The sequence below is a fragment of the Lepidothrix coronata genome, unplaced genomic scaffold (assembly GCF_001604755.1).
Source record: "Lepidothrix coronata isolate B3197 unplaced genomic scaffold, Lepidothrix_coronata-1.0 Scaffold189, whole genome shotgun sequence".
NCBI lineage: Eukaryota > Metazoa > Chordata > Aves > Passeriformes > Pipridae > Lepidothrix > Lepidothrix coronata.
Genome location: NW_016690369.1, coordinates 23,668 through 47,107, shown reverse-complemented (window position 1 = coordinate 47,107; position 23,440 = coordinate 23,668). Strand labels below are relative to the sequence as shown.

General features: G+C 54.8%; 1 protein-coding gene across 1 annotated transcript in view; it reads left to right on the top strand.

Moving 5' to 3' along the window:
* Window positions 1-380: 380 nt before the first annotated feature.
* Window positions 381-23,440, top strand: part of LOC108505373 (serine/arginine repetitive matrix protein 4-like) — a 46,705-nt gene continuing 23,645 nt past the window's right edge. Inside the window, exons 1-3 of the mRNA XM_017831315.1 lie at window positions 381-511; window positions 20,472-20,615; window positions 22,979-23,059. Coding sequence (XP_017686804.1) covers window positions 381-511; window positions 20,472-20,615; window positions 22,979-23,059 — 356 coding nt within the window. The remainder of the gene's footprint in view (window positions 512-20,471; window positions 20,616-22,978; window positions 23,060-23,440) is intronic.

The window sequence follows — 23,440 nt, the reverse complement described above, 5'->3', positions numbered from 1 at the left end:
GGGTGGGAGCCCCCCAGAGCCACCTGGTCGGGGCGAGCAGCGAGGCGGGCCGTGGTGGCGGCGGGGAGCGAGCCCCTCGGGAGCGGGGCCGCGGGTCCCCCGGAGCCGCCCCCTCCCCTCCCCGGGCCGGGCTCGGCGCGGCCGCTCCGGGCGCAGCTGCGGCGGGGGCGGTGCCGGGGAGGGGACGGCGGCGGGTCCGGCCCCTCTGCCCGCCCCGCCGGCACAAAACGGGAGGCGAGGGCGGCCGGGGCCGCACTTCCCGCAGCGGGCCGGGCTGCGGGCCGAGCCGAGCGGGGCCGGGCCGGCGGCGCGGGGGATGTAGCGCTCAGCACCGCGGACAGCGGCGGGGCCGGCCCGCGGTGCCGGGGGGCCCGGGGGCCATGGCCGGCGTGCAGCAGGGCGAGAAGCAGCTCTTCGAGAAGTTCTGGCGAGGCACCTTTAAAGCCGTGGCCATGCCGCGACCCGAGAGCATCATCGTGGCCAGTATCACCGCCCGCAAGCCGCTGCCCAGGTAAGGGATGTGGGGGGACGGGAGGGGGGGCTCTGGGGGACCCCGCGACCCGCTCGACCCCCAGCCCCCTCCACAACATCAGGAGAGTTCTGAATGTCTCCCTACCGAGCCAGCTAGCGACTGGACGACCCGGGGGATCCTCTCCATGCCCGGGGCAAGGGGATGCTGGCTGGCTGAGCCCCCTCCCCAGGCAGGTGCTGTGCTCTGGAGCAGGGCAGGTTTGGGAAACTTTGGTGGTGCTTGGAGTCCAGGAGCTGACTGCTACACACCAAGGAGAGCACAATGAGGGTATGGAAAGTTCTAGCTGGGCTGTGGAGGGAGGACAGTGGTGGGGGGCATCAGCCAGAAAGTGTGGCCAGCTCCATCCCTGCCGAGCAGAGCCCTGGGGTGTATGTCCTGCTGGTCGTCTTGTCTCTGTGTCACTACTCCTTCATCAGGGAAGGTGAAGCCTGGGATGGGGAACAGCCCCTCTTCAGCTGGACCCTGCCTTGTCACGGAGGGGAGGCTGATACACCCCAGGGATGTGCAGCCCAAGGAGCCTGGTCACTGCCATGGACCGGGACAGCTCGGGGGCTGGTGTCCCCCTGGTCCCACAGCCAAGCAGCCTTGGCTTTGCACATCTGGTGCCTGCCCTGTCCTCCTGCTCCGGGGAGGCCAGTGCCCCTCATGTTTGCCAGAGGCTGAGCAAACCCATGAAACAAGGCAGGGGGACTGCAGGTACCCCCTGAGCCGCTCTGCCGGGCTGTCACACGGGCAAGGGTCCGTGTGGCTTCCTCACCAGCATGCACAATCTAATTTAAACCAGCTTTATTTTGCTGACTGTCTCAATATTGGTTAAAAATACCCTCTTTGCACTGCTTTTATGAGGAAGGGAGGCTTTTGCTTGTTCTCTCTTTGGTCTGTTTTTAACACTGCTGGCTGCTGTTCACCTGGTGTGGGCAACAACCCAAAGTTCCGTGGAGCTGATGGGTCTGTAGAGGAGAGGGGCTTGGTCTGCAGTGGGCTGGGTATCAGGGGCTCAGCCTGTGCTAGGGAATAAAGAGCTCATGGGGAGAGCGCTGTTTCGGATGCTTCCTGTGCCAGTGGAGGCTGAGAGCAACAATAGGGATGGGGGTCACTTCTGCCCCTGCAGCCCAGCTGCTGAGCATGAATTTTTTCAGTCTCTCTGATTTCCATTAACCTGGGTAGGAAAATGGGAAAGGCATGGCTTAAGCTTCCGAAGGAGAAGAGCAAATCTTGTTTACACAGGCAGCGTTTGCAGGGCTTCAGCCTTTGTGAGGGAGAGGAACCACGGTGTCGTTCTCCATCCCTTGCATCTGCTATGGTCGGCACCCAAAGGGGTTGTTGGCAGGCTGGGTGCTGGCTCACACACACACACTCCTGCCTGAAGGTGCCTGAATGAGCCGTGCTGCTTAAATATCTTGCAGTTGGAGGTGAAATACGGCAACAAATTAGGGTATTGGGGAAAATATAGCCAGCCTGGTGCCAGGAATGATGCCCGGCTCTAAACGGCAGTTCAGATTGCACGGGCATCCTGGTGGAGCTGAGCACCGCAGCTCGGGGTGTTTGCAGCTCCATTAAAAAGTTCCCAAACGCGTGTACCTCTCTGTTCTGCTGGCAGTGCCGGCTCCGGCAGGAAGGGAACTGTCCACGCAGTGGCCAGGAGCTCTCGGCACGCGATAAAACGGACCCGCCGTTTACACCTCAGCACTGTCAGACCCTGCACCACGGGGTCCCCAAGCCGGGGTGTGCCCCACACAGCTGGCCACGGTGCTGCCAAGTCCCCGTGTCAGTGGAGCCCGGCGCCTTTTGTCTCCTCGCAGCGTGTGCCGCGGGCCGGGGCTATTCCCTGCGGTGTGGCCGTCTGTGCCGCTGCCCTCGCCACACGTGTCCAGCGGGGTCAGCCCGGCGGGGCTCTCCCCGGGACCTACGGGGCAGGTGCTGGGCTCACTCCTGTCCCCAGGCACAGAGGGTCTCTGCTGCTCGGGGGGCTGACACCAAGGGCTGTGGGGACAGGGAGACTGCCGTTCCCAGCTCCTCTCATCAGGGCTGTTGGCTCGGCTCACATCCCGCAGGGCTCTGCTAAGAGCCCAAGGCTGCTGTCTGGGCAGGTTCACATCTCCAGGGGCTTTGCAGCAGGTCCCCATCGGGGTACACAGTGATGTCCCCAAGCTGGCACCAGGCTCGTAGTCCAGCAATATCCAGAGCCAGGCTCCTGCTCCCTATTCGTGGTGAGAGCAGCCCCATGGCTTGCAGCAGATCCTTTCGTAGTGGCCTCTGTGCCCAGCTCCACTCTGGGTTTGTTTTTCCTGAAGGTTTTGCTGCGCCACTGCTCGGATCGGCCTTTCTTCCCTGACTATACTCCCGGCTAATTTAAGAGCAAATGACTGCGGTGCCAGCAAGCAGAGCGCACCAGAGAGGAGATGGGGAGACCAGTTAGCCAAATGAAAAATTAAGATGACCATCTGGATTCCTGTTTTCTCCCACACTTGACAGCTGGTCCCCTGAAAACACCCTGCCCTGGATCCGGCCCCGCGCTTCCCGCAGTGGTGATGTTGGCATGGTTTCTAGGCCAGGGCTGCCCGTCTCCTCATCAGTTTTACTGTCTGAGCCTGAGCCCTCATGGAGTGCCAAGGGGCTCAGCTGCTGCATGGGGGTCCTGCCAGGAATCCCCCCAGTGGGCATAGCCCAAAGCCATCCCTGCTGGGTGCCCTGGGCTAAGGGCTCAGTCCTGCATCCTTGAGGGGCAGCGGTGGTGTTCCCAGGACAGAAGGTGATTTTTTTCCCTCTTTCCAGCTGGCTTTGCCCTTGCCCCATCCCTCAGCACCACTGTCCTGCTGGTTCTGGAGATAAAGCTTCTTCCATTGAAATTCCCGTCAAGCTCTCTAGGAGCTTTGAGGGGTTAAAGCTCTGCTGAACCCACAGTTCATCCTGGAACAATAGAGTACATTAATACCATCCCTCCTCATCCTGCTGGGGCTGGGGTGGGGCATGAAATCCGGCCCCCAACACAGCTTTGTGCCCAGAGCAGGGCTCTGCCAAAGTAAATGGATTATTGACCAGTTTGCAGAGTGAAAGGAAAAAATGAGGTGATGGGGAAAGGGGCTTTTCCAATTAACCTTTTCCCACACAGGGTCTGGCGAGGCTTCGCTGTGCAGGAGGGGGTGAGGGACTGGGTGGTGTGGGGAGGCTGTGCAGGGCTGGGGCTGACCCCACACTTGCCTTTGCAGGGGATTGCTCCAGCGTATACAAAATCCCAGCGTGGGATTTGAGGGGTTTGTATGCCCAGCGTGCTGGGGAGAGATGGGGTGAGGGACAGGGACCACCTACGCTGCCCTGAGCCCCTCTCGCTGAGCCAGGGTGCCCTCACTCCCTCTCATTGCTCCATAAGGATGGGGCTTTGGCTCTTGTGAACCTGAAAATGCTTTTTAAATCTCCTGCAATAAGGTGGCTCTGCCCAGGCTTTGGGGATGGATGTCACCACCATGCTCTAGCCCCATCCCCAGGATCCCCTTTCGTCCCTCTTGGCTGAGCTTTTGACTGCATCTCTTCCCTGACCATGACCTCTGCCACAGCGCAGCAGAGGCGAGCTCCATCCCACTCAGCAGCCTGACTTCTCCCGGCGCTGCTGCATATTCCAGCAGTGCCTGTGCCAGAAACCTGAGGACAGCCAGGTGGGAGATGCCTCAGGGTATCCTTGGGACCCAGAGGTGATGGCAGTCTGGGGGCTTGCGGGATTCTTTTGGGGGTGTTTGCCTTCCCTGTTCCCACTCCACCAGCCATGGTAGTGTGGTATGAGCTGCCTTGTCCCCCAAAACTCATCCAAAATCCACCTTGACGAAAGTGCTGGAGCTGGGGGCTGTGGGTGCTGGTATTTGTTCCCGGGGCAGCCAGTGATGCTGGGTGAGCTGCAGCAGTGCTGGGGGAAAGGAGGCTCCTGCCTCCCTCCCTGCCAGATGGTCTAAGTGGGTCACACCAGGGCAGTGCAGGGGATTTGTGCTTTAACCCTTAATCCCCCGGGATGCACCGTGCACGGAGGGGGAGGGAGGGATGTGTTGCTGAAGTGGGATTAAGCCCAGTTTCACCGCCTGGTTTGCCATTGAAGGTGATCTCAGAGACAGGTCTGGGTGCTGCTGCTGCTGCAAACCTGCTGGGACAAGGGTGATGTGTCCTCCCTGGCTGCACTGGGACGGGGTGGGAGCAGTCATGGCACTGCAGTGCCAGGGGACACAGTACCCCATCGAGGGCAGAAGGCATCTGCCATCCCCGTGTGGCCTTTGCAGTGACTTTTGGCCATCCCAACCTCTGGTTTCCCAGCCACCTTCCGGTGGCCCCGATCCCCAGCTCGTCCCCAGCGGGTTGGCAGCCCTTGGGTATCGATGCGGGGTGTGCTGCTGGGGAGGAAGCCCCGCTGGCAGCCCTGCTGTGCGGATGGTCCCCCACTCCCGCTAATCCTCCCCCTTGTTGGTCGGGCATCTGTTCCGCGGGAAGAGGCGGCGGCGGTGCCGGCCGCGCCAGCCGCCTGGCTGCCATCTGCTCCCTCCGCTCCCAACGAGCCCGAGTGCTAATGAGCCCGTGGCCCCGGCCCAAGAGGGGGGAGAGGGGCTTGAAAAGAAAAGCGGAGGGGGAGAAGAAAAGCCCCTTCCTTGGAGGGGCTGTCAAAAGGGAGGCTTTTGTCTGCCCCTGCCCTCCGGCTCCAGCTGGACGGCGATGGGAGCGGGGAGAGCTAATTAGGCAGCTCGGGAGCTGCTGGGAGGCTACGGGCAGCTGAGTGAGGGGAAGAGCAGGGGATGCCCGCAGGATTCCCTCCCTGCTGCTCGCAGAGCCTTCATCCTCCTCCTCCTTCCCCCGGCCCTGTCCATCTGCCTCTCCACTGGACTGGTGCTGGGCACCGTGTCCCTGCTGGCCTCCCTGGTGGGGTGAGGGACACCACTGTCCCCACCTCTGTGTGAGGGACAAGGGGATGGAGGTTCCTGCCAGGGCTGGGTGGGATGCAGTGAGTGCCAGGCAGCACAGCCAGGCTCAGTACCAATGGGTACCTTAGCCAGGTGTGCTGTGCTCCAGTGTAGGAAGGTGTACAAGCACCTAAGGATTCAGGGAAAAGGCCACTGGAAGCCCCTGTAGGAACCCCAAGCTCATGGATGGGGCTTTCTTAGTGCTACTGGGGTACCCCCAGAAGTGCTGCCTCTCCCCACCATACCCCTGCTGTGACCACGTGGGGCTTTGTCGCCTTCAACTAAAAGCTCCCCAAAGTGGATGTGAGGCTGAGAGTTGTCCCCAGACCAGCACTGCAGGGACTGGCAACCAAAGGGGCAGTGGGAAATGTAGTGGTTTTGGTGACAGGTCATTTCTGACATGTAAAAGTCCATTTGAGAGCTCTGGTGAGCTCTGCTCCGGGGCTCCAGTTCCCATGGTTCCATGGGCACAACCTGGCCCAGCTGCTGAGAGAGAAGGTCCACAGCACCTGGTGGGGAAACACGGGGTGAGGCTCTCCCTGAATCTGGGACTTGCTGCTGCCCCATCTCTGGGGAGAGGGGAGTCTGGGGCCTGCAGTGCCCGCGCTGTGCGAGGGGAAGCACCGTATCTGATCTCTTCAGATGAGGGATGAAATCAGGTGGAAGGAAGCAAAAGGGGGGGAAACTCCACTGGCTGGCTGGAGGATCATTTTGTAGAAATATTTGATTTCATCCTTGAGCAAAGCCACTGCAGACACTGCCCTGGCTGCCAGGCAGCCCCTCATCTGCAGATGCCAGGGGTGTGGGTTTGTGAGTGCAGCACTGGGGGGGTCTGGCACTTTGGGGGGCTGTGCTGGCCGTGGGGTCTCCCCCCTGGCCCAGCACCATCCCAGCACTTGAGTGAGGCTGTTTCGTGGATGTACCAAAGTGTGGAGAGCCAGGGCAGAATGTGGCAGTTTAGGGTCTTGCAGGGCTGGGGTCTTTCCCTGCCTGGCTCAGGGAGAGCTGGCAGATGCCCCCATAGCAACACTGCATCCAGCTAGCCCCCATCCCTCCTTGTCTCCCATCCCTGGAGAGGCCGGAGAGCAGGACACTTGAACCCTGCACACGTGTTCACACCCCTCCCACGACATCCAGCTAATGAATATTTAGGGTTGTGGGACCCTAAATAATAAATAGCAGTGATGACCTTGATGACAGGGATTGCTAAGAAGCCTCTGCCCAGCGCTGGGTCCTGTGGCTGCTCTTGTCTCCTTGCTGTCACCGTCCTGCCCCCACCATCCAGGGCAGCCTGTCCCACTGTGGCTTGTCCCCAGAAAGGGCCTCTGCAGACCCCACTCTGTGTGTGTGTGGGGGGGTTCCCCACTCTCCCTTTGGGTCCCTGGGCTTGGGAGATTTCTCCTTCCAGCAGGACATGGCTGGAGCTGAGCACGTCTCCGCTCAGCCCCATTCCAACCCCTTCCCACATCTCCATGTCTGGCAGCTGCACCTTTCTATACGCTCATTTTTCTATAAGATGAACTTATCAAATGCAAATCCTGCGTCACTGAAATGAAATCATTTCGTGCATGACCACCCTTTCCTTTTCTCTCTCTTTTTTTTTTTTCCTTCTTTTTTCCCTGCGGGCACTGAAACCTCTTCATCCCTGCAAAGCCTGACCCAGGCCAGCAAATCCCACCTGTTTTGGCTGCAGGGGGTGCCAGGGATTTGCCACAGCCCTATGTCTGGTGTGAGCCCCTGGGAGCTCTTTGCTGTTAGGAGAGTGTGGGTCTGCTGAGACCCACAGTTCTTCCCTGCCCCATGGAGACCCACAGACTGCTCCCATCCCCTTGGTCCTCCTAGGGCCCCAATCCCTGGCGGTGCCATCAGCTGGAAAACAGGGCTGTGTTCGATGCCTGGATCGGAGCCCTTTGGCATTCCCAGCAAAGGGCAGGGAGAAAAGCCAAATCCCAGGAGCCAGTTTGCCTTTGCAGCCTTGCTTAGTGATTTTATAGGTGTGGGCAAAGGCACAGAGGTCGTGGTGCCTGAAATCTGGCAGGAGCAGTGGATCCCAATGGCACAGCATCCCTACCAGGCCTTTGGTGTGGTGCAGATCTGGCACGTGCCCGGGGGATGGACCAATGCTGCTGGCAGTGCCCATGTCTTGCTACCACCATCACCTGGCAAAGGCCACAGAACCCTCTGCGGGACACCGGGTGCTGCAAAACTGGTTTCTCTGTCAGCCACTCGAGCCGAAAGCGCTGACAAACACTGGGAGTTTAAAAATAGCAGGTTTTTTCGCACGCGGCGGGAACACTTTCCCTGCCAGCGCAGCGGGGACTGCAGGAAGGGCTTATAAAAAATAATACAAGCAAGGAAAAAAAACTCTATTAAAAACTGTACTGGTGTTTCAGGCAGGCTGAAATGAGTCCCCGGTCTGGAGGCAGCTCCACCAATGACCCGTTTAACACTTCATGTTTAATTTATGTCTCGGGGACATAGGGAAGAAGAAGCAGCTGCTGCCCTGCCCCAGACATCTCATTCACCCCTGAGTGGGTGCCTGGGTGGGCAGAGGGGACACTGTGGGAAGGGCCTGCTGCCTGTGGGGCTGCCCTGCTCTCTCCTCCCTGGGACAGGGGAGGCTGTGATGTGCTGGTATGGGCTGCAAGAGCCTTTGTGCTGCTGGGCCCCAGGCCTGGGGTGAGGTGCCCACCTTGCATGCAGGTGGCTGAAAATGCTCTGAGACCCACAGGCAGTGACAAAAAAATGGGTTTTCTCTGCCAATAACATCAAATTCCAGCAGCGCATCATCCTGCTGGAACTTGATGGGACTTTGGCAATGGGCTGGTTGTAGTGAATTTATCTCTGAGCCTGCGTGTGTTCGAGGGTGACTGGAACAGAGTGGGGTAGGAGGCTGGGATTTTAGCTACATTACTGTCAGGATGAAGAATTAACCACTGCCCAGCAAGAGAAATATTTTTGCATTAAGAGAGATTTCACAGTTAAAGAGCTCCTGCTGCATTAATCTGTGGGTCAGCTGGAGCGGCCGTACAACCCCCCCTGCCCACCAAAGCTGTGCAAGTGTAACACCAATCTATAATAGCATGTAAATATATCATAGCTTATTCTCCACGGCTCCATCGGCTGCAGCCAGCGAAGCATTCCTGCTCTACCAGAGTGGGCCTGGACATGGCTCTGGCATAGTGGGGGTGGGAGGCAGTTTGGGATTTGGGCAGATCTACCCCTGAGGCTGGTGTTTTAACTCGGCAAACCTGTTGCCTACCAAATGTTTGCCCTCTTCAAGTCCCCTTGCTCTGATCAGAGCCCAGCCAGGTTTGTTACGATGGGGAGAAACAAGACAAGTGGGGTCAGCACTGCTTCTTCTAAGGGATGAGGTTTTAAATCGCCAGAAAACTCTAAGATCAGGAACTTATACAAAATAAAGCCCCAAAGCGACAAAGGAGAGCTGTCCCCACGTGTCGCCTGCCCTTCCTTGTGTGTTAGACAGGGTCTGTGGTTATCTGTCACCACCCACCCCATCCCTGCCTTTGTCTGCCCCATCCCTGCCTTTGTGTGCCCATCAGCCACGCGTTGGCCGGGTTAAAGGGCGATGGTGCGGGGCCTCCGGAGCGGAGAGCCAGGCGGATAACACGTGCTGGGAGAGGGAGGTGCAGGGGGCTGGGTGGGCACCACCAGTGGAGGAGGAACAAAGAGAGCTGCTGGTTCATCCCTGCGAGGGGCATTTGCAGCCTGACCTGCCGGGGAGCGCTGGAGCCCATGGGCTGTTGGCCTGGCTGTGCCCTGTGTCTCATAATGGAGGATGAGCTTGATCTCCTGGTGAGCTCCTCTGGCCATGTCCCTGGACCTTGGCAGCCTTGAGGGGTCACTGTGCGGGCTGAATTCTGCAGGACACATGACATGCTGGCTGCATCTCCCCCAGGATCCCAGGACACCCCTGAATGCAGGGACTCAGTTGCCTGTTCTGTCTGATTGCTGGAGAAGTTGTTGGCACAGTTTTGGACTAAGTCCTTGTCTTTTCCTGAACATTTCCCACGTGTGGTTCAGGAGCCAGTGAAGGTGAAGGATGTCCTTTGTATCTTTTGGAGGGATTTTGGATCTTTTGAAGAGTCCAGGCTGGCAGATGCAGCTGTTTTGTGCTTCAGGCACGTGCCTGTCATGGGATGTGCTGGGGCCGTGTGGCTGTGCCTGGTGGCCAGGTCTCTGTCCCTGTCCCTGCCCTTGCTGTGAGTGTGGAGCATCCCAGCACCTGCAGGGACAGACCTAAAGGCACAACACTGGCAGCACGTGCCAGTTGCAGGTTTGGCTCCCACTGTTTTCTGCCTTGTGGCAGTAGTTACTATCCAGAGCTCCCCACAAGTGTTTTTTCCACCCACAGCCCCAGTTTCCTCATCCCCATCTCTCCAAGAGGACTGGGATGCTCAAGGGCTTTTGGCATGGGAGCTGTGCTGTGGGGACGGGTGGGTTAATTTTGTGGTGGAGGCGTGTGGGCCAAGAGCTGCCTGCCGGCTCTCTGGGCTTCGAATGCCACCCAAGGCACATCCATCCCTGATTAATGGAAACTGAAAAGCAGGATCCTGAGGACCCGTGGCTCCCCTGCCCCCCTCCCTGCCTCCGGCTGCCACTGCCAACCCTGGCCCTGCACTGCTGCCAGGTTTGTCCTACACGGAGCAGGGGGTTTCACCCTGCCTTTCCATGGAGGAAAAGCAGGCAGTGGAGCCCACAGTCACAGCCTGAGCTGGCGCTGGGACACAGCCACTGCTCTGCTCCCCCCGCTCGCCCTCCCCACCACGTTGGTATTGATTTGAGCTGAGCTCCCTTTAATGTGCTGTGATTTCTTTCAATTAGGCTTTGAGCGAGGTCTCTGCGATGTTCAATAGAGCTGGACCTGGCACAGAGCCTGGACCAGCACGGTCCAGAGGGAGATGCTTGCGGATGCTCCCCCATCCCTGACAAGAGCATCCAGCCATGTCATATTTCCCCCATGTCCCATGAGGATGATTCCACTGCTTAAAGGTTGTTCCTCACCCCCTCTGCATCTCCTGGCTCTTTCCATTCACTGGACTGGTGGCTTTGCCACCCCAGACCATAGGACAGATTTCAGCATCATTATCTGGTTCACCTTCCTAATTTAGATGAGCACTGGACCTGCATGGTCCCCCCTGCTCTGGGTAGGAGCAGGCCTATCTGCCAGGTGGAGCTGAACCAACCCTCAGCACCCCTCATCTTCCCATCCCCTGCAAAGTTTTCCCCTTTCTCCTTGGTGGCTGTCATCTCCTGGGGGATGTGCTTAGCCAAGTCAGGGCTTGGTGTCACATTGTTTCCGGCAAACTAATGGGCAAAGTGCTTGTTTCCAGAGATTGTGTGGAGCAGAAATCCCTGCCCTTCATCTCCAGCTGCAATTACCGAAGCCAAGTCGATGCAGTTGATGGTAATAGGATGGTAACACTGTCTGAATTTGTATTTAATGCTGATTCCAAGGGTCTATAATCTTCATCAGCACCACATGACTTTTTATAGAACAGAAAAATGTGAGAGCGGTTAATGAGCTGTAATTCTGGAGAGCTTCTGCCTTGATTGGGACTAATTATTTTCTTTATAAAAATAATTAACCATCCACACAACCTATAGAGTGAAAGGCATGTGGCATTAATTAAACCATGCGGTATTTTCAATGCACCTTTATCTCCTGTTTCCCAGCACATCCCAAATAGACGGTCACACGCTGCAGAAAGCCGGGCTGGGCACAAGCTGGCATCATGCAAGGGCTTGTGCTGGGCATAAAGGACAGGTCCTGAGTGAGGGGGCTGCATCCAGATCCCACTTCTGCAGCTGCCTGGCCCTGCATGTACCATAAAACTCCTCATTTGGGTAGGAAGGGCTGTTCTGGGTAGAAAAAGGTGACAGTGCTCATGTGTGGGCTGTCTGTGCTGGGTGCAGAGGGGACACTGGGGGTGTCTCTGCTCTTTTGGCTGAAGAGCAGCCAGTGGGACCCTGGGGGAGCACAGGGGTCTGTGGTGTGAGCTGTCACTCGATGTGGGGCATTGGGATATCCCAAAATTAAGGTGGTTGCTTTACACAGCACTCTGAGGTCCCGGGATGAGTCCCAGGCGAACGCGCCCCAGCGCGGGGTCTGTGCGTGCTTAGACACACACTTACATAATACATAATTGTTAACAAAACTAATTCCTCTATTTTCCTGGAGGTATTCCGAGAACTAATGAATATATTTGCATAATCTTGATTTTGTTTATGAATAATTCTGGATTATCCAAATGTGAATAACACCGGGGCTTTGCCACTCTGGATTGCCTTTCAGCTGAGGATAGCAAAGCATTTTACAAATATTAGTTCAGCCTCACAAATCCCAGCAAGCAATAAAATTATTATTACACCCAATTAAAGATGGATAGGATGAAAACTGAAATGATCCTCTGCAGCCCTTCTTGGCAGGGTCTGCCACGGGGACCCACCTGCCTCTTCCAAACATTCCCCCTAAGAAACAGCAAGCCAAAAAATATCCCTTCCTTTCTTTTTTGTGATGATTTAAAACAATATTCACAATCACAGAGTGGTGTGGATGACTGGGGACAAGACTTGGGAGCAGAGAAGGAGGTTTGTTTCAGGCTGTGACCCCCACAGAGCCCTGGGTGCTGCAGCACTGATCACTCCAACGACTGCCATGTGGAAGGGGTGGCAGCCACCACACCCAACCACACCAGCCCCTCCCTCCTTGGAGCAGAGCAGGAGCAGAAAGGTTTCTGTTTTCCCTCCCAGAAACTCTCCTTAACTGAAAACCTCCTTGCCAGTCCTTCCTGGGTAGGTGGCACAACCGCTGAGGTGTTTGCAACAGGACCAGGGGGTGTTACAGGGAAGGAGGATTGGAGTCAAACCAAACCCTCCCATCTAAAGCAGCAATTTGTGAGCTTCCCAGCTCAGCTGACATAGCAGTTGTGAGACAGGGAGGCAAAGAGCCCTTCTGGCCACAAAAAGCCCCCAGTGTGGGCGTTAAATCCCACTTGCCACCTTCCTTCCTGGGCTGGGGACATTGCAGGCTCTTCTCTCAGCAGCAGAAATCCGTCGCTTAATTCCTTTCCACGGGAGCTAATTGCTGCCCACGCTTCCCCCCACGGGAACATCTGCTTCTTGCAGTGTCACTGAACCCTCCTGGCCCCACGTGGCCCCGGCAGTGCAGCCCTGGGCACCGTGGGGGGATGGAAGTTCAGGAGATAAGCCCCAAATGGGAGGATTTCCAGGGACCCCTGCTGTGCCAGACCTTGCTCAGGTGATGCCACTGAACACCCATGCTGGGACACCCATTCAGATGAACCTGTGGGTCTGTCCTGGGGGGTCTGAGCATTTTTTAATGTTGGATTTATTTCAAGCTGAGCCCTTGGGATTGCTGTTCACTAGGTGACACCATGACTGTGTCCCAGCACACATGGGACAGGACACTGAATGACTCAGTGGGTGGTTTATTAATGGCTTGCAGTGACCTGAGTGTCCCTGTCCCCAGCCTGGATGGATGGATGGATGGAGGGATGGGGTGGGCACCAGTCAACCGGAGTCATTCCCAGGGCAGCTCCACAGCCAGGCTGCAATTGCATAAACAGGTTGTTTTTTTTGGAGTTATCCAGTGTTGGGACTTCCAGTATGTTTTCCCCTCTTCTTCCAGTGGTAATTCAAAAGAAGCAAGGAGGAAAAAGCTTTATGTGAGCGGCAAAGGCAGCATTTCTGCTCCAAGTGGATCTTCTCCAGCCGTCTTCTCCTTGCTACTTCCAACGTGCCTTATTACTAATTCATTTTTAAAGTGATCTCTCAGTGCTCCCAGGAGCTCCTGGTAAATGTGTGCTCACAATTCCCTATTTGATTAAAATTTAACGAGCTGTTATTGGCAAATACACTATTTCACTGCTGTTTGCCATGCCAGATAGCAAGGGTTTTGGACAAAAGAGGGAATGGGTGCATCTGATGGTCCCTGGAACAGGGTCTGGCACTGTGCAGCTCTTGGGTGTGAAGGTGCCCTCCAGCCTGACCACATCCCAGATAGTGCCAAAGTGCTTCTTTTCTAGGATGTCCTTCAGTTCATTTTTTTTTTTTAAACCCCTCCTAAAATGTTAAGCATCATCTTCTGGTGCTCCTCAGCTTCTGGCTCCCAGTGTTGTGTTGGGAAGTGCCCAACCACAGCCGCTGGGTTCCCTCCCTCTCAGCCCATGGTCCTGACCTTCATCCAGTTTGGTTTTGCCCTGCAGTGCTTGTGGGAGAGAGTTTAATTAGAAATTTGAGCTCAGATCCAGACTTTTCCTAATCATAAGCTCTGCAAGGGCTGCTTCAGGTTGCTCCCATGCCTGGCCATCAGCTCTCATCCCCTTCACCCAGGAGCAGTTGCCCCCATGGCTTTCTGAGGCTGCCTGGGGACAATGGCAGGGACAGGGTCTGGGAGTGCTGTTTGTGGTCTGCCAGGAGGAGAGTGGCCATGAGGCTATGGCAGGTTTTAGCATAAGCTGTCAGCCCCAATCCCTCCTCACACCAGTTCCTCGGTCACTCAGGAGCCTGGAGCCCCCCAAAACATGGATCAGGGATGTGCAGGATTGCTGTGCCATGGGGCAGCATGGCAATGTCAGCACTTCTGTCTACATTTGCAGGCACCTGTGACAGCCAAGGCTCCTCCTTTCCTACTTCCTGAGTGAGGGTAAAACTGGCTCCTACACAGACATGGGAACCCGCAGGGTATCTGTCTAAGGAGGAGGATTTGAGGACAGGAAAGGCACAGGATTGTCCCCCTGAGAGCAAGCCTGGCCCGGCAGTGTGCAGGTGCTGACGGGCAGGAAGCTCCGCAGGGACCTCCGAGCCGGCAGCGTGGGAGGCACAAGATGCCGTAGAAACCGTTCGAGATGGGGCAGCAGTCCAGGTTTCCTTTAGAAACGACGTGCCCATGTGCCATATTCCTCGGGTTTGTCTCTGCAGTTGCTGGCAGGCAGACAGCAGAGCCATCCTGGATTGCTGGCAGCGAGGAGAAGTGACTCCAAGCCCTGCAAGGTGACCAGGTGCTCAGGAAGGAAGTGGGACAGGGAAGGGGGGTCTTGGTGCCCCTGGGGACGAGGAGATCCAGCCGTGGGGAGCAGGGAGAGGCTGTGCTTGCCCTCATGCCTGACCCTGCCTAAGAAGGATGGTCCATGGAGGCACTGCTTTCCCCTGTGGAGTTCTTCCCTCTGCCAGGGCCATCCATCCTGTGAGCCTCTGCCACTGCCAGCTGGTGCCCAGGACAGAGCCCTCCCCGTGGGCTGCAACCTCACAGAATCCCCCAGAGCATCTGGCACCGATTCTGCGCCGCTACGGGGGCCTCTTCCAGCAGGGAAGCTCCTCTGTTCTGATCTAACCACGCATAGTAAATCAACTGCTGGAAAATAAAGAGCCAAGCTGCTTTTTTGGCCCGGGATGTGCCAGGAGCAATTGTTAAACCTTTCTGGAGTCCCAGAAGGAAAAGGAGCCGCTGCCACATACAGGCTTGCAGCAGGACACAGGGTTCCCAGGAGCAGGAGGGGGAGGCGAGTCACGACTGGCAAAAATTCGATGAAAAATGTATATTACAGAATTGTATTTCTCTTCTGTGTTTAAACTGCCTCAAGAAAACCACGTGCTTTTCTGCAGCTGGTGCCTCTGCTGATGCACAGAAAAAAAAATAGCGGGGAGAAGATTAAAATTGAACTGGCTTGGAGTCTGTGTAATCAAGGAAAATATCTCGGTGATTTGCTATTATAATTTTCAATAACAAACTCCAGGGCTCCTGGTGCACTAATAATAACGGGTTGAATGAGGTGGGGAAAGAACCTGCCATGGGGTGTTTGTGTGTGTGTGTGCTTGTGGGAAGCACTTACAATATTCCCCTTCTCCTAATTTTGAAGAGGTATTTTTAGTGCGTATTTCAGAGAGCTTTACATAAACACATCTGCTGGAGTTTTTTCTGTGAGATGTCTTTACAACCCTTTTTTCTGTCCCCTCCCTTTCCAGGGACAAGGGAACGGTTTGACTGTTTTCTTTTTCAATCAGATGAGCAAAGCTGGAGACCAAGAGGGAAAATCAAAGGGTCATTTCACCAGCGCCAAAAGGCTTCTCAGCCCCAAGGGTGGATTTTAGAAATTATTTGAGCAGCTCAGACCACCCTTACTGAAGCCTGGGGCAGAAGCACATGGGATGTGGCCATGGCAGAGAGCCACCTGCCCTCTCCTGCACAGCCAAAACCTCCAAGTGAGGAAAGGAGAGGAAAAATGAGGTATTCCATCACCTGTCTGTGCACTTTTTGCATGTTACTCAGGAGAACTGGCGAGACCATCCCTGGTGCGAGTGGCTGTGGGTACACGGGTTTCTCCTGCCTACCCTCAGGATGCCTGTGTCCTTCCACAGGCTGATGTTCCCAGTTCCCAGGCCGGGCATCCATCCATCATCATTTAATGCCAGTTAAACATTCACAGCTATTAGGCTCATCAGAGATGCTTTAACCTTTTTTTGTTTCGGGGCCCTGGTTGGCTCGAGCTGCTCCTGCCTTTTCACTGGGGGCTATAGAGAAGATGGGAACTTGGAGCTGCTTGGGGCTGAAGTGGGGAAGGTATTAAAGTTTCTATACTGGTTTTCCAAGATCCTCTGCCCTGAGCTTGGAAGTGCTGTCAGTGCAGGCCTGCCAAGTGCAGTCAGTGTCTGGGGCCTCTGAAGTGCTTGTGTTTGCGGCCGGGTGCATCCAGCACCTGACCCAGCTGTGTGTGCAAAGGAAAATAAAGGCTGGGGAAAAAAAAGGGCTTGGTTAGCATGATCCAGCCCCAGTTTGCTTACACTGCTGCTTGCAGAGCAGCTGGGAAAGGCAGAGGGGATGTGCAAGGCCACCAGGGACTGGGATTGTTGGAGCCCATCCTGGGGAGGTGACGGACAATGCGGCTGTGGGTGGGGACATGGCCTGGTGCCAGGGTCCGGCAGCTGAAAGGTCACTAGGAAGACAATTTTCCTGCTCTTGTCTCCTCTTGAGATGAGTTACTGCGGGGAAAAAGCTGACTGATAAAAGCTTTGTGGCAGGAGACTGCTGTGGGGCTGGGACAGAGGAGCTGGGCTGGGACACTGGAGCCTGCGGGCAGAGGAGGGCAGTGCCCGGCCCGGCAGCGCCGGGGTGTCAGCACACAGGGATGTCAAGTGCACACCAAACCCTCGCTGGCTGCACGTCCCTGGGAGGCCAGAGGGGACGGGTGTCGCTGGGCTCAGCTCCCAGAGGAGTCTGCGTCACCAAGCGCCACATTTCATGGCCTGATGCGATGGCACTTGGCCATGGCATGGAGCATGGCAGCCTGGGATGGAGGGATGGAGATATTTGTGAGTTAGCTCTGCTCCCTGAGGCAGAGAATGCCTTGTGCCTTTGTCCCACCCTCTCTGGAGGGTGCCAGCATCCATCCATGGGCAGGAAGGGCAGTGGTTAACTGGCCTCCATGGTGCCTCCACAAACTGAGGGTGACATCCCTTCCCCAGGGAAGTGAGGCAGGATGGCGTGGCCTCAGGAGATGGGGCTCTGTGGGGCATTGCTGGCAGTGGGATTCAGAAATGTAACGTGCCTTTAGGAAAGCCTGGTGGGAAGCAGTTCAGGCATCTTGCAAAAATAAACAGGGACCTCCCCATCTCACAGCAGGTTGGCACCACCCACCCCTTCTCCTCCAGATGTACATAGTGTTTTATGGTGGTTTCACCCCCCTTCAAATGAAGAATATTTGTGGTTTTTTTCCCCACCAGTGACCTTTCCTGCATCATGTCTATTAGAGTAGTAATAGATCATTTCTCTCTGCTGTCTATACATTCTGTTAGGGAAGGAAAACACAGGAGAGCCCAAATATGGGACTAAAATGAGGAGATGGGCTGGCTGGGCTGTGAAAAGCAGTGAAAGGCTTGGGCTGATGGAGAGGTGAGAGCCCTGTGTGCTTGCTGCTTCCCTTAGAGCCACTGCAACCCTGGCAAAAATTGCCATGAGCCCAAAATACCCCTCCTGGAACGGAGACTGCTGAGATAGGAAGGGACAGGGTGAGCCAACCTTGGCAGGAGGTGGCACAGGGCATGTTCTGCACTGAGCTAGTGGCAGGCAGCCCACAGGTGCCCTGCTGTGGGGGGTCTCCCATCAGGAGCAGGCATGCTGCTTTTGGACAGGTCTGATGGATAGGCTGGATTTCTGCATAGGAGAAATAAAGGAAAAGTGAATGCAAGTGGTTGAATAGCCAAATGGAAATGGAGAGACTTGGAGGGCAGGTGAGATGTGTGGGCAGCTGCCTTGTCCTGGCGTGGCTGCCCGTGGCCAGGAATGCATCCTTAGGGAAAAACATGTAACGTGTGTTGGGCAGAAAGGCTGTGGTGCTCGCTCCGATGTTGGAGCAGTGTTGTCCCCTAGCAGAGCAAACCCTGGGCATCCTTCTTGTCTCCTCTTCTTCCTGCCTGCTCTGGCCCATCCTCTGGGCTGAGTGAGCCTCGCACTTCCAGCAGCATCACACTGAGCATCCTCACTGCTCTCCTGGGGCCGGCTCCAGCAAAACACCCACAGAGGGCTTTTCTTTCCTGCTGCAGGCACGAGCAGCAGGGAATGTGTGATAATCCCTCCTTTGAGGCCACAGTAATCGTTCACACCAAACTGCATCACTTTTATATCAGTCATGAAAGACACCAAAGACAATAAGAAAAAAATACAGTTTTATATATATATTCAATCAATGTCTGTGGAGCTCAACGCGAGGGGATTACCAGCCAGTTTAGAGCGTTAGGGACTCTCAGCATCCATCAGAGGAGAACATTTGGTTGAATGGAAGCCAGCCTTTGATGGAATTGGAGAATAATTATTTCCATCGATAATTACATCCAAGCCCAGAAGAAACGGTTCCTGGCACGTTGCAGGACAGGAGTCCTTGACTGCCTCGAGGCCAACATGTTTTAACCCCAGGACCTGGAAATCCCATTAGTGGGAGCGGGGGCTGGGGTGAGAAGGACATTGCCTGCCGTGCCCAGGTCCTGGCAGTGGTGTCTCAGCCTGCTGCCAGCCCGGGGAGGAACCCTCCTGCCTCCACTGCTGGAGTGGATCCAGCTCAGACTTTGCACAGGTCATTAATTTGGGGACGTTTTTAATGGATCCTAATGATTGAGCCTGTTCTTAAAAGGGGTTCGGGAAAGGCCACAAGCCAATTAGCTTGCACAGAGGACAGACAGCGATTAACTGTGTAGCTTCCTGGATGGTTAAAAATAATGTAGATGTTGGGAAGGGACTGGGGAATTTATTACAAGCAGAGTAACAGAGTTTTAAAGCCAAAGGGGCTATCACCTCCTGCATGTTCTTGGCCAGAAATATTTCACCCAGCTTCCCCCCAGTGACTCCCGTTCCTTGTATTTGGCTGTGCACATCCTTAAATGTTCAGGCATTACAAAATGGGCTCCAAGGAGGAATCAGCTATTAGTGAAAGTGGGAGCTTGCTGAGAGAGAAAACAGGTGGAGACACACCTTCTGCAGGTGCCCCTGTGCCAACTCCAGCCCCAAAACGTGTTGCTTGTGGCTGAGGCAGGCAGCAGGATGTTCCCTGGGACATGCAAGACTCTATTCATGCCTAATTGGGGCTTTTTTAACATCACATTGCTCTTTAACCACCCTCTGGGCCCCATTGAACCCCCAAGATGTGCAGCCCTGGCCCCACAGGGGGCCCACATGTGATGGCTGTGGTGGTCTCTGCAGCCCAAAGTATCTTCCACTATGGCTGCAGGGCTGGCAGGGGGACATCCCAGCCTTCCCCTTCTCTGGTGGGGTCCATGCGGCCTGGGGGCTTAGTTGTGCTGCTTTCCAAAGGGATGAGGAAGGTTGGGTGGCAGACACAGCAGTGGCACCTTTCAGAGCTGACCTGGGCATGGATGGCTAAACTCCAAACCCAGTGCTGGGATTGGCTCCAGAATGGTAATGGGAAGAAACAGGGACACTTTCAGTGCCAGCTGAACTCAACCCACCCTGGACACCCACCCGCAGTCAGGCTGAGCCTGGACATGCCAATACTTGTTTTATCTATTCAAATAATACTCTGGATGACATCAAACCCCCAGTGTTCTTAGCACCCCTGCTGGGTACAGCTTATGGCTTTTCATTAATCTTTCCATTCTTTGAAATAAACATCTGCAAGACCTGGAAACCTATTTACTTCCATCCCCAGTGTCTGCACACAGGCTTGTTTGAGTTTGTTTTCTCCATTTGGCTTATTTGCTTCATTTCAGCTTGCACAAGCCCTGGTGTTTCTTAAAGACTGTTCACTCAGTGGCTCTGATCTTCATCAGCTCCCGTGGTCTTCCCAGGGCTCTTGCAGGCACTGACCTGACCCAGGTGATTCCCCTTAGCTCTGCTGGGCTGCCCCAAGTTCTCCAGGTTGGGCTTTCAGCACGAACAGGTGTGTTCACTGGCCCAGCACCCTATTTATAGGAGCAGGGGAAAGGGCTGCTCCTTGACTGCCAAAAGTTTGCTTCCAGTGAAGGGTGAAGATGTGTGGCAAGGTATTATTAGGGCAATAACAGGTTTGGTAAATTGCTTTTGAAATACAAAAGGTTTTTTTCTGTCAGAGTGCAAGGCCTGTCCTGTCTCGGCAGAGCTGGTGATCTAAAACCCAGGATGCAGGAGAAGATGTCGTGACTAGCTCCCATTCTCCCTTCTCCCTTGGATTGGATCTGGACAGTCTGGAGCTGTCCAGCTGCTCCCTGGCTGCATGACACTCATGGAACCTCTGAGTGCTGAGTACAGCAAGCCTGGGGTGCAGCTTTGACTGAAAATGGGGAATTTTGTTGGAGCCTTGTAGGAGAATTTCAGGGCTGGACACTGAGAGCAACCTGCATCTCTCCTTCACAGCAGCACAGGTCCTACCTGTGGAAAGGAAAGGAGATTCTCCAGGACATGGGAAACCCTCAGCCAGTGACCCCAGCTGAAGGGACAGTTCTTGATGGCTCTCTTTCTTCTCCTCTTGCTCTGGCAGTGGGACACTCGGCTGCCTCCCGTACCCTGCGGAGGACAGACGTCCTGAAAAGCTGAGCAGCTGCGTGGTCAGGGAGACCTCCACCACCAATGGCTGTGTCAAAGGGAGGGAGAGACGAGACCATGGGCACCGCAGGTCACGCAGGTAAGAGCCAGGGCTGTGAATGGTGTCACCTCAAAGCCGAGGGGTGGCAGGGGAGGCGTCTGTGGCTCTGTTTATCCAGCCCCTCTGGGGTCTGTGAGAGCTGGGGATGGCTTAAATGACTCTATGAGTGTACAACAGATGCATGTGGTTGTATGAAATCCCAGTGCATGCTGGCAGGGAGAAACCTGCAGTTCACTTCTACTCCAGGGCTAGCTCCTACAGCCTCCTTCCAAGTATCACTCTCTGGAAGACAGGCAACCTGCCAGCACGCCTCTGCACTACCAGGTCTGCTGAGAACCACCCTCAGCAATTCCCCTCTCCCCAGGCCTAGATCAGACCAGCAGCATTGGCTTCATTAAGACACAGCTTCATTATCAGCTTGTTGTTCGCCCCTGATCACTTGAGAGGAGAAAAATGAATGGAACATTGTAAGTGAAGCATCTGGGGTCTCTGAGCCCTGCCTGCTAAACTATCTCTGGGATTAAAGCCTCTCCGTTCGGTTAAAGATGCTGCAAAGAAAGAGCAAGAAAGCACATTTCATATCTTCAGATTTCAGGCTAAGTGGAACAATAATCTGAAGCACATTTTTAATTAGACTTTGATTATAATCACGGAGAGACAATTAAAGTCAGATCAGCACATGGGAGAAAGCTTCCACATCAAAGAGAGATTTTTCTCTTGGGAGAGGGAGAAGGGCTTTGCGGAAACTGCCTGTGGCCAAAGGGTCAGAGATTCTTCCCTGCTTTCCCTTGGCTGTGGTCCAGCTGTACCCCTGGGTGAAGGGGCTGAGAGGCACCCAGACCTGAGTGCTGGGGAGCCCAAAGCTGTGCTAGGAGAAAGCACGTGGGAGCTGGGCTTGAGCATCCTGAGAACGGACAGTCTGTTAGCAGTGCTCAGGTCCCTGATCTAGCACAACCCTGGGGTGTCTCTGGGCAGGTGTCTGAGCTTAGTGACAATGAGAGTTCCTGGGAAATGCATGACTTCTACCTCAATGCAGGCAGAAGACCCACTGAGCCCAAAGTGTGCTATATCCCCTAGCAGTGCTACTGCTGGTCTGTGAAATCCTCAGGAGGAGAAAGAGAGCAAGCAGCAGTCTGTGGGTGCTCTGTGGGGCTGTGGTTGCACCTTGAATTTACTGCACTAGAAGCACTCAGCACTCATCCACGGTTCACAACTGAAGCACTAACTTGCAGTTTCGTTTTGCAGAGCAATTTTGTTTTTCAGAGCATATTAAAAGCACTAAGCAATTGGGTTTTTATGACAGTGTAATTTTGGTGGTAATTCAAGCCCTGGCTGATCAAGTGTTGAGGGGCGGTGGAGGCTGAGTGTCCCCCCCAAAGTGCCATTTGCTGTGCATTAGGACTTTTATTAGCAATAACGTTTGTTCTTTCTACAGAAAGCTGCTCAATTTTTGGTCTGTTTCTGTAGTGGAGATCCCACAGTATTTTCCAAACACGGGGCTGCTTCCACTCATTACCTGCTCCTGGCTCTTCCCACTGGCAGGGGGAGAAGTGGGGAAACTGAGGCACACACCCAGCACCCTCATTTCCAGCAGTGATTTTTCAGAGGCCCTGGGGAGCTGGCTGTGCCCCCACAAGCTTTGGTCCTGGATCCATTTGGGGATCCACCTGGGAATCTATTTGGGGATCCATGGACTGATTTGGGATTGACCTGGGGATTCACAGGCTGCCACCAGCTGTCCCTGTCTTTACAAGCATTTGCTTTAGTTAATGAGTAGCCACAGAGTATCTGTCATTTTTTCAGCCCAGTGCTTTGAATTAATTAACCATGATATTTGCTTTTCATTGAAGCATAATGCAATTCGACATCATATGTTTAAAAAAGAAATTAATTTACAGGAGGGTTTATTTTGAAGCTTTAACAACTGTATAAGAGATGCATATCTCCTTCAATTACCATAGTGTCTCAATAAATATATATATATTTCTAATCAATTGCTACTTAACACATGTCAAGTCTTTATTATAGTTAGATGCATCTGGTTGTGATAATTACTGTGTGCAAATTAAATGCCAATTAATTATTTAAAGCATATTTACAAAGAGCAACAAAACCTATAAATCTGTTACAGAGTCGTTAACCTTAGCAAACATGTTTTAAATAATCAGCATTGCTGTGGTGTAGCTGTCTTGTTATAGCTCCATTAGACCCTTTAAACAGTGACCAACTAATTTGTTAGAGGGTAATTAGGCATCACTAGTGCCCCGAGTCCACCATGAACACTGATCTTGGTGCCCCATGTCCCTGAGGTGGGGATGGCAGACAGAGTCCCACAGGAGTTGATTTAGGGTTTATATTTTTATTATTTTTGATGTTTGTTTGTTTTTTTCCCCCCTCCTCAGCCCTTCATGTGATGGGGAGAGGCCGCCACCAGCCCGGGGGAAGAAGAAGAAGAAGAAATCTGGCCGCAAGAAGCGAAGGAGGTGAGGGCAGCCATGGCAGCGTGAGGGGACAGGCAGGGCAACCCTTGGCTGGGTGTGATGGAGGAGGGTCAGTGAAGCAGGTGAGGGTGGCCATGGCAGCGTGAGGGGACAGGCAGGGCAACCCTTGGCTGGGTGTGATGGAGGAGGGTCAGTGAAGGAGGTGAGGGTGGCCATGGCAGTGTGAGGGGATGGGCAGGGCAACCCTTGGTCGGGCCTGAGGGAAGAGGGTCAGTGAAGGAGGTGAGGGTGGCCATGGCAGTGTGAGTGGTGTGAGGGGACAGGCAGGGCAGCCCTTGGCTGGGTGTGATGGAGGAGGGTCAGTGAAGGAGGTGAGGGTGGCCATGGCAGTGTGAGGGGATGGGCAGGGCAACCCTTGGTCGG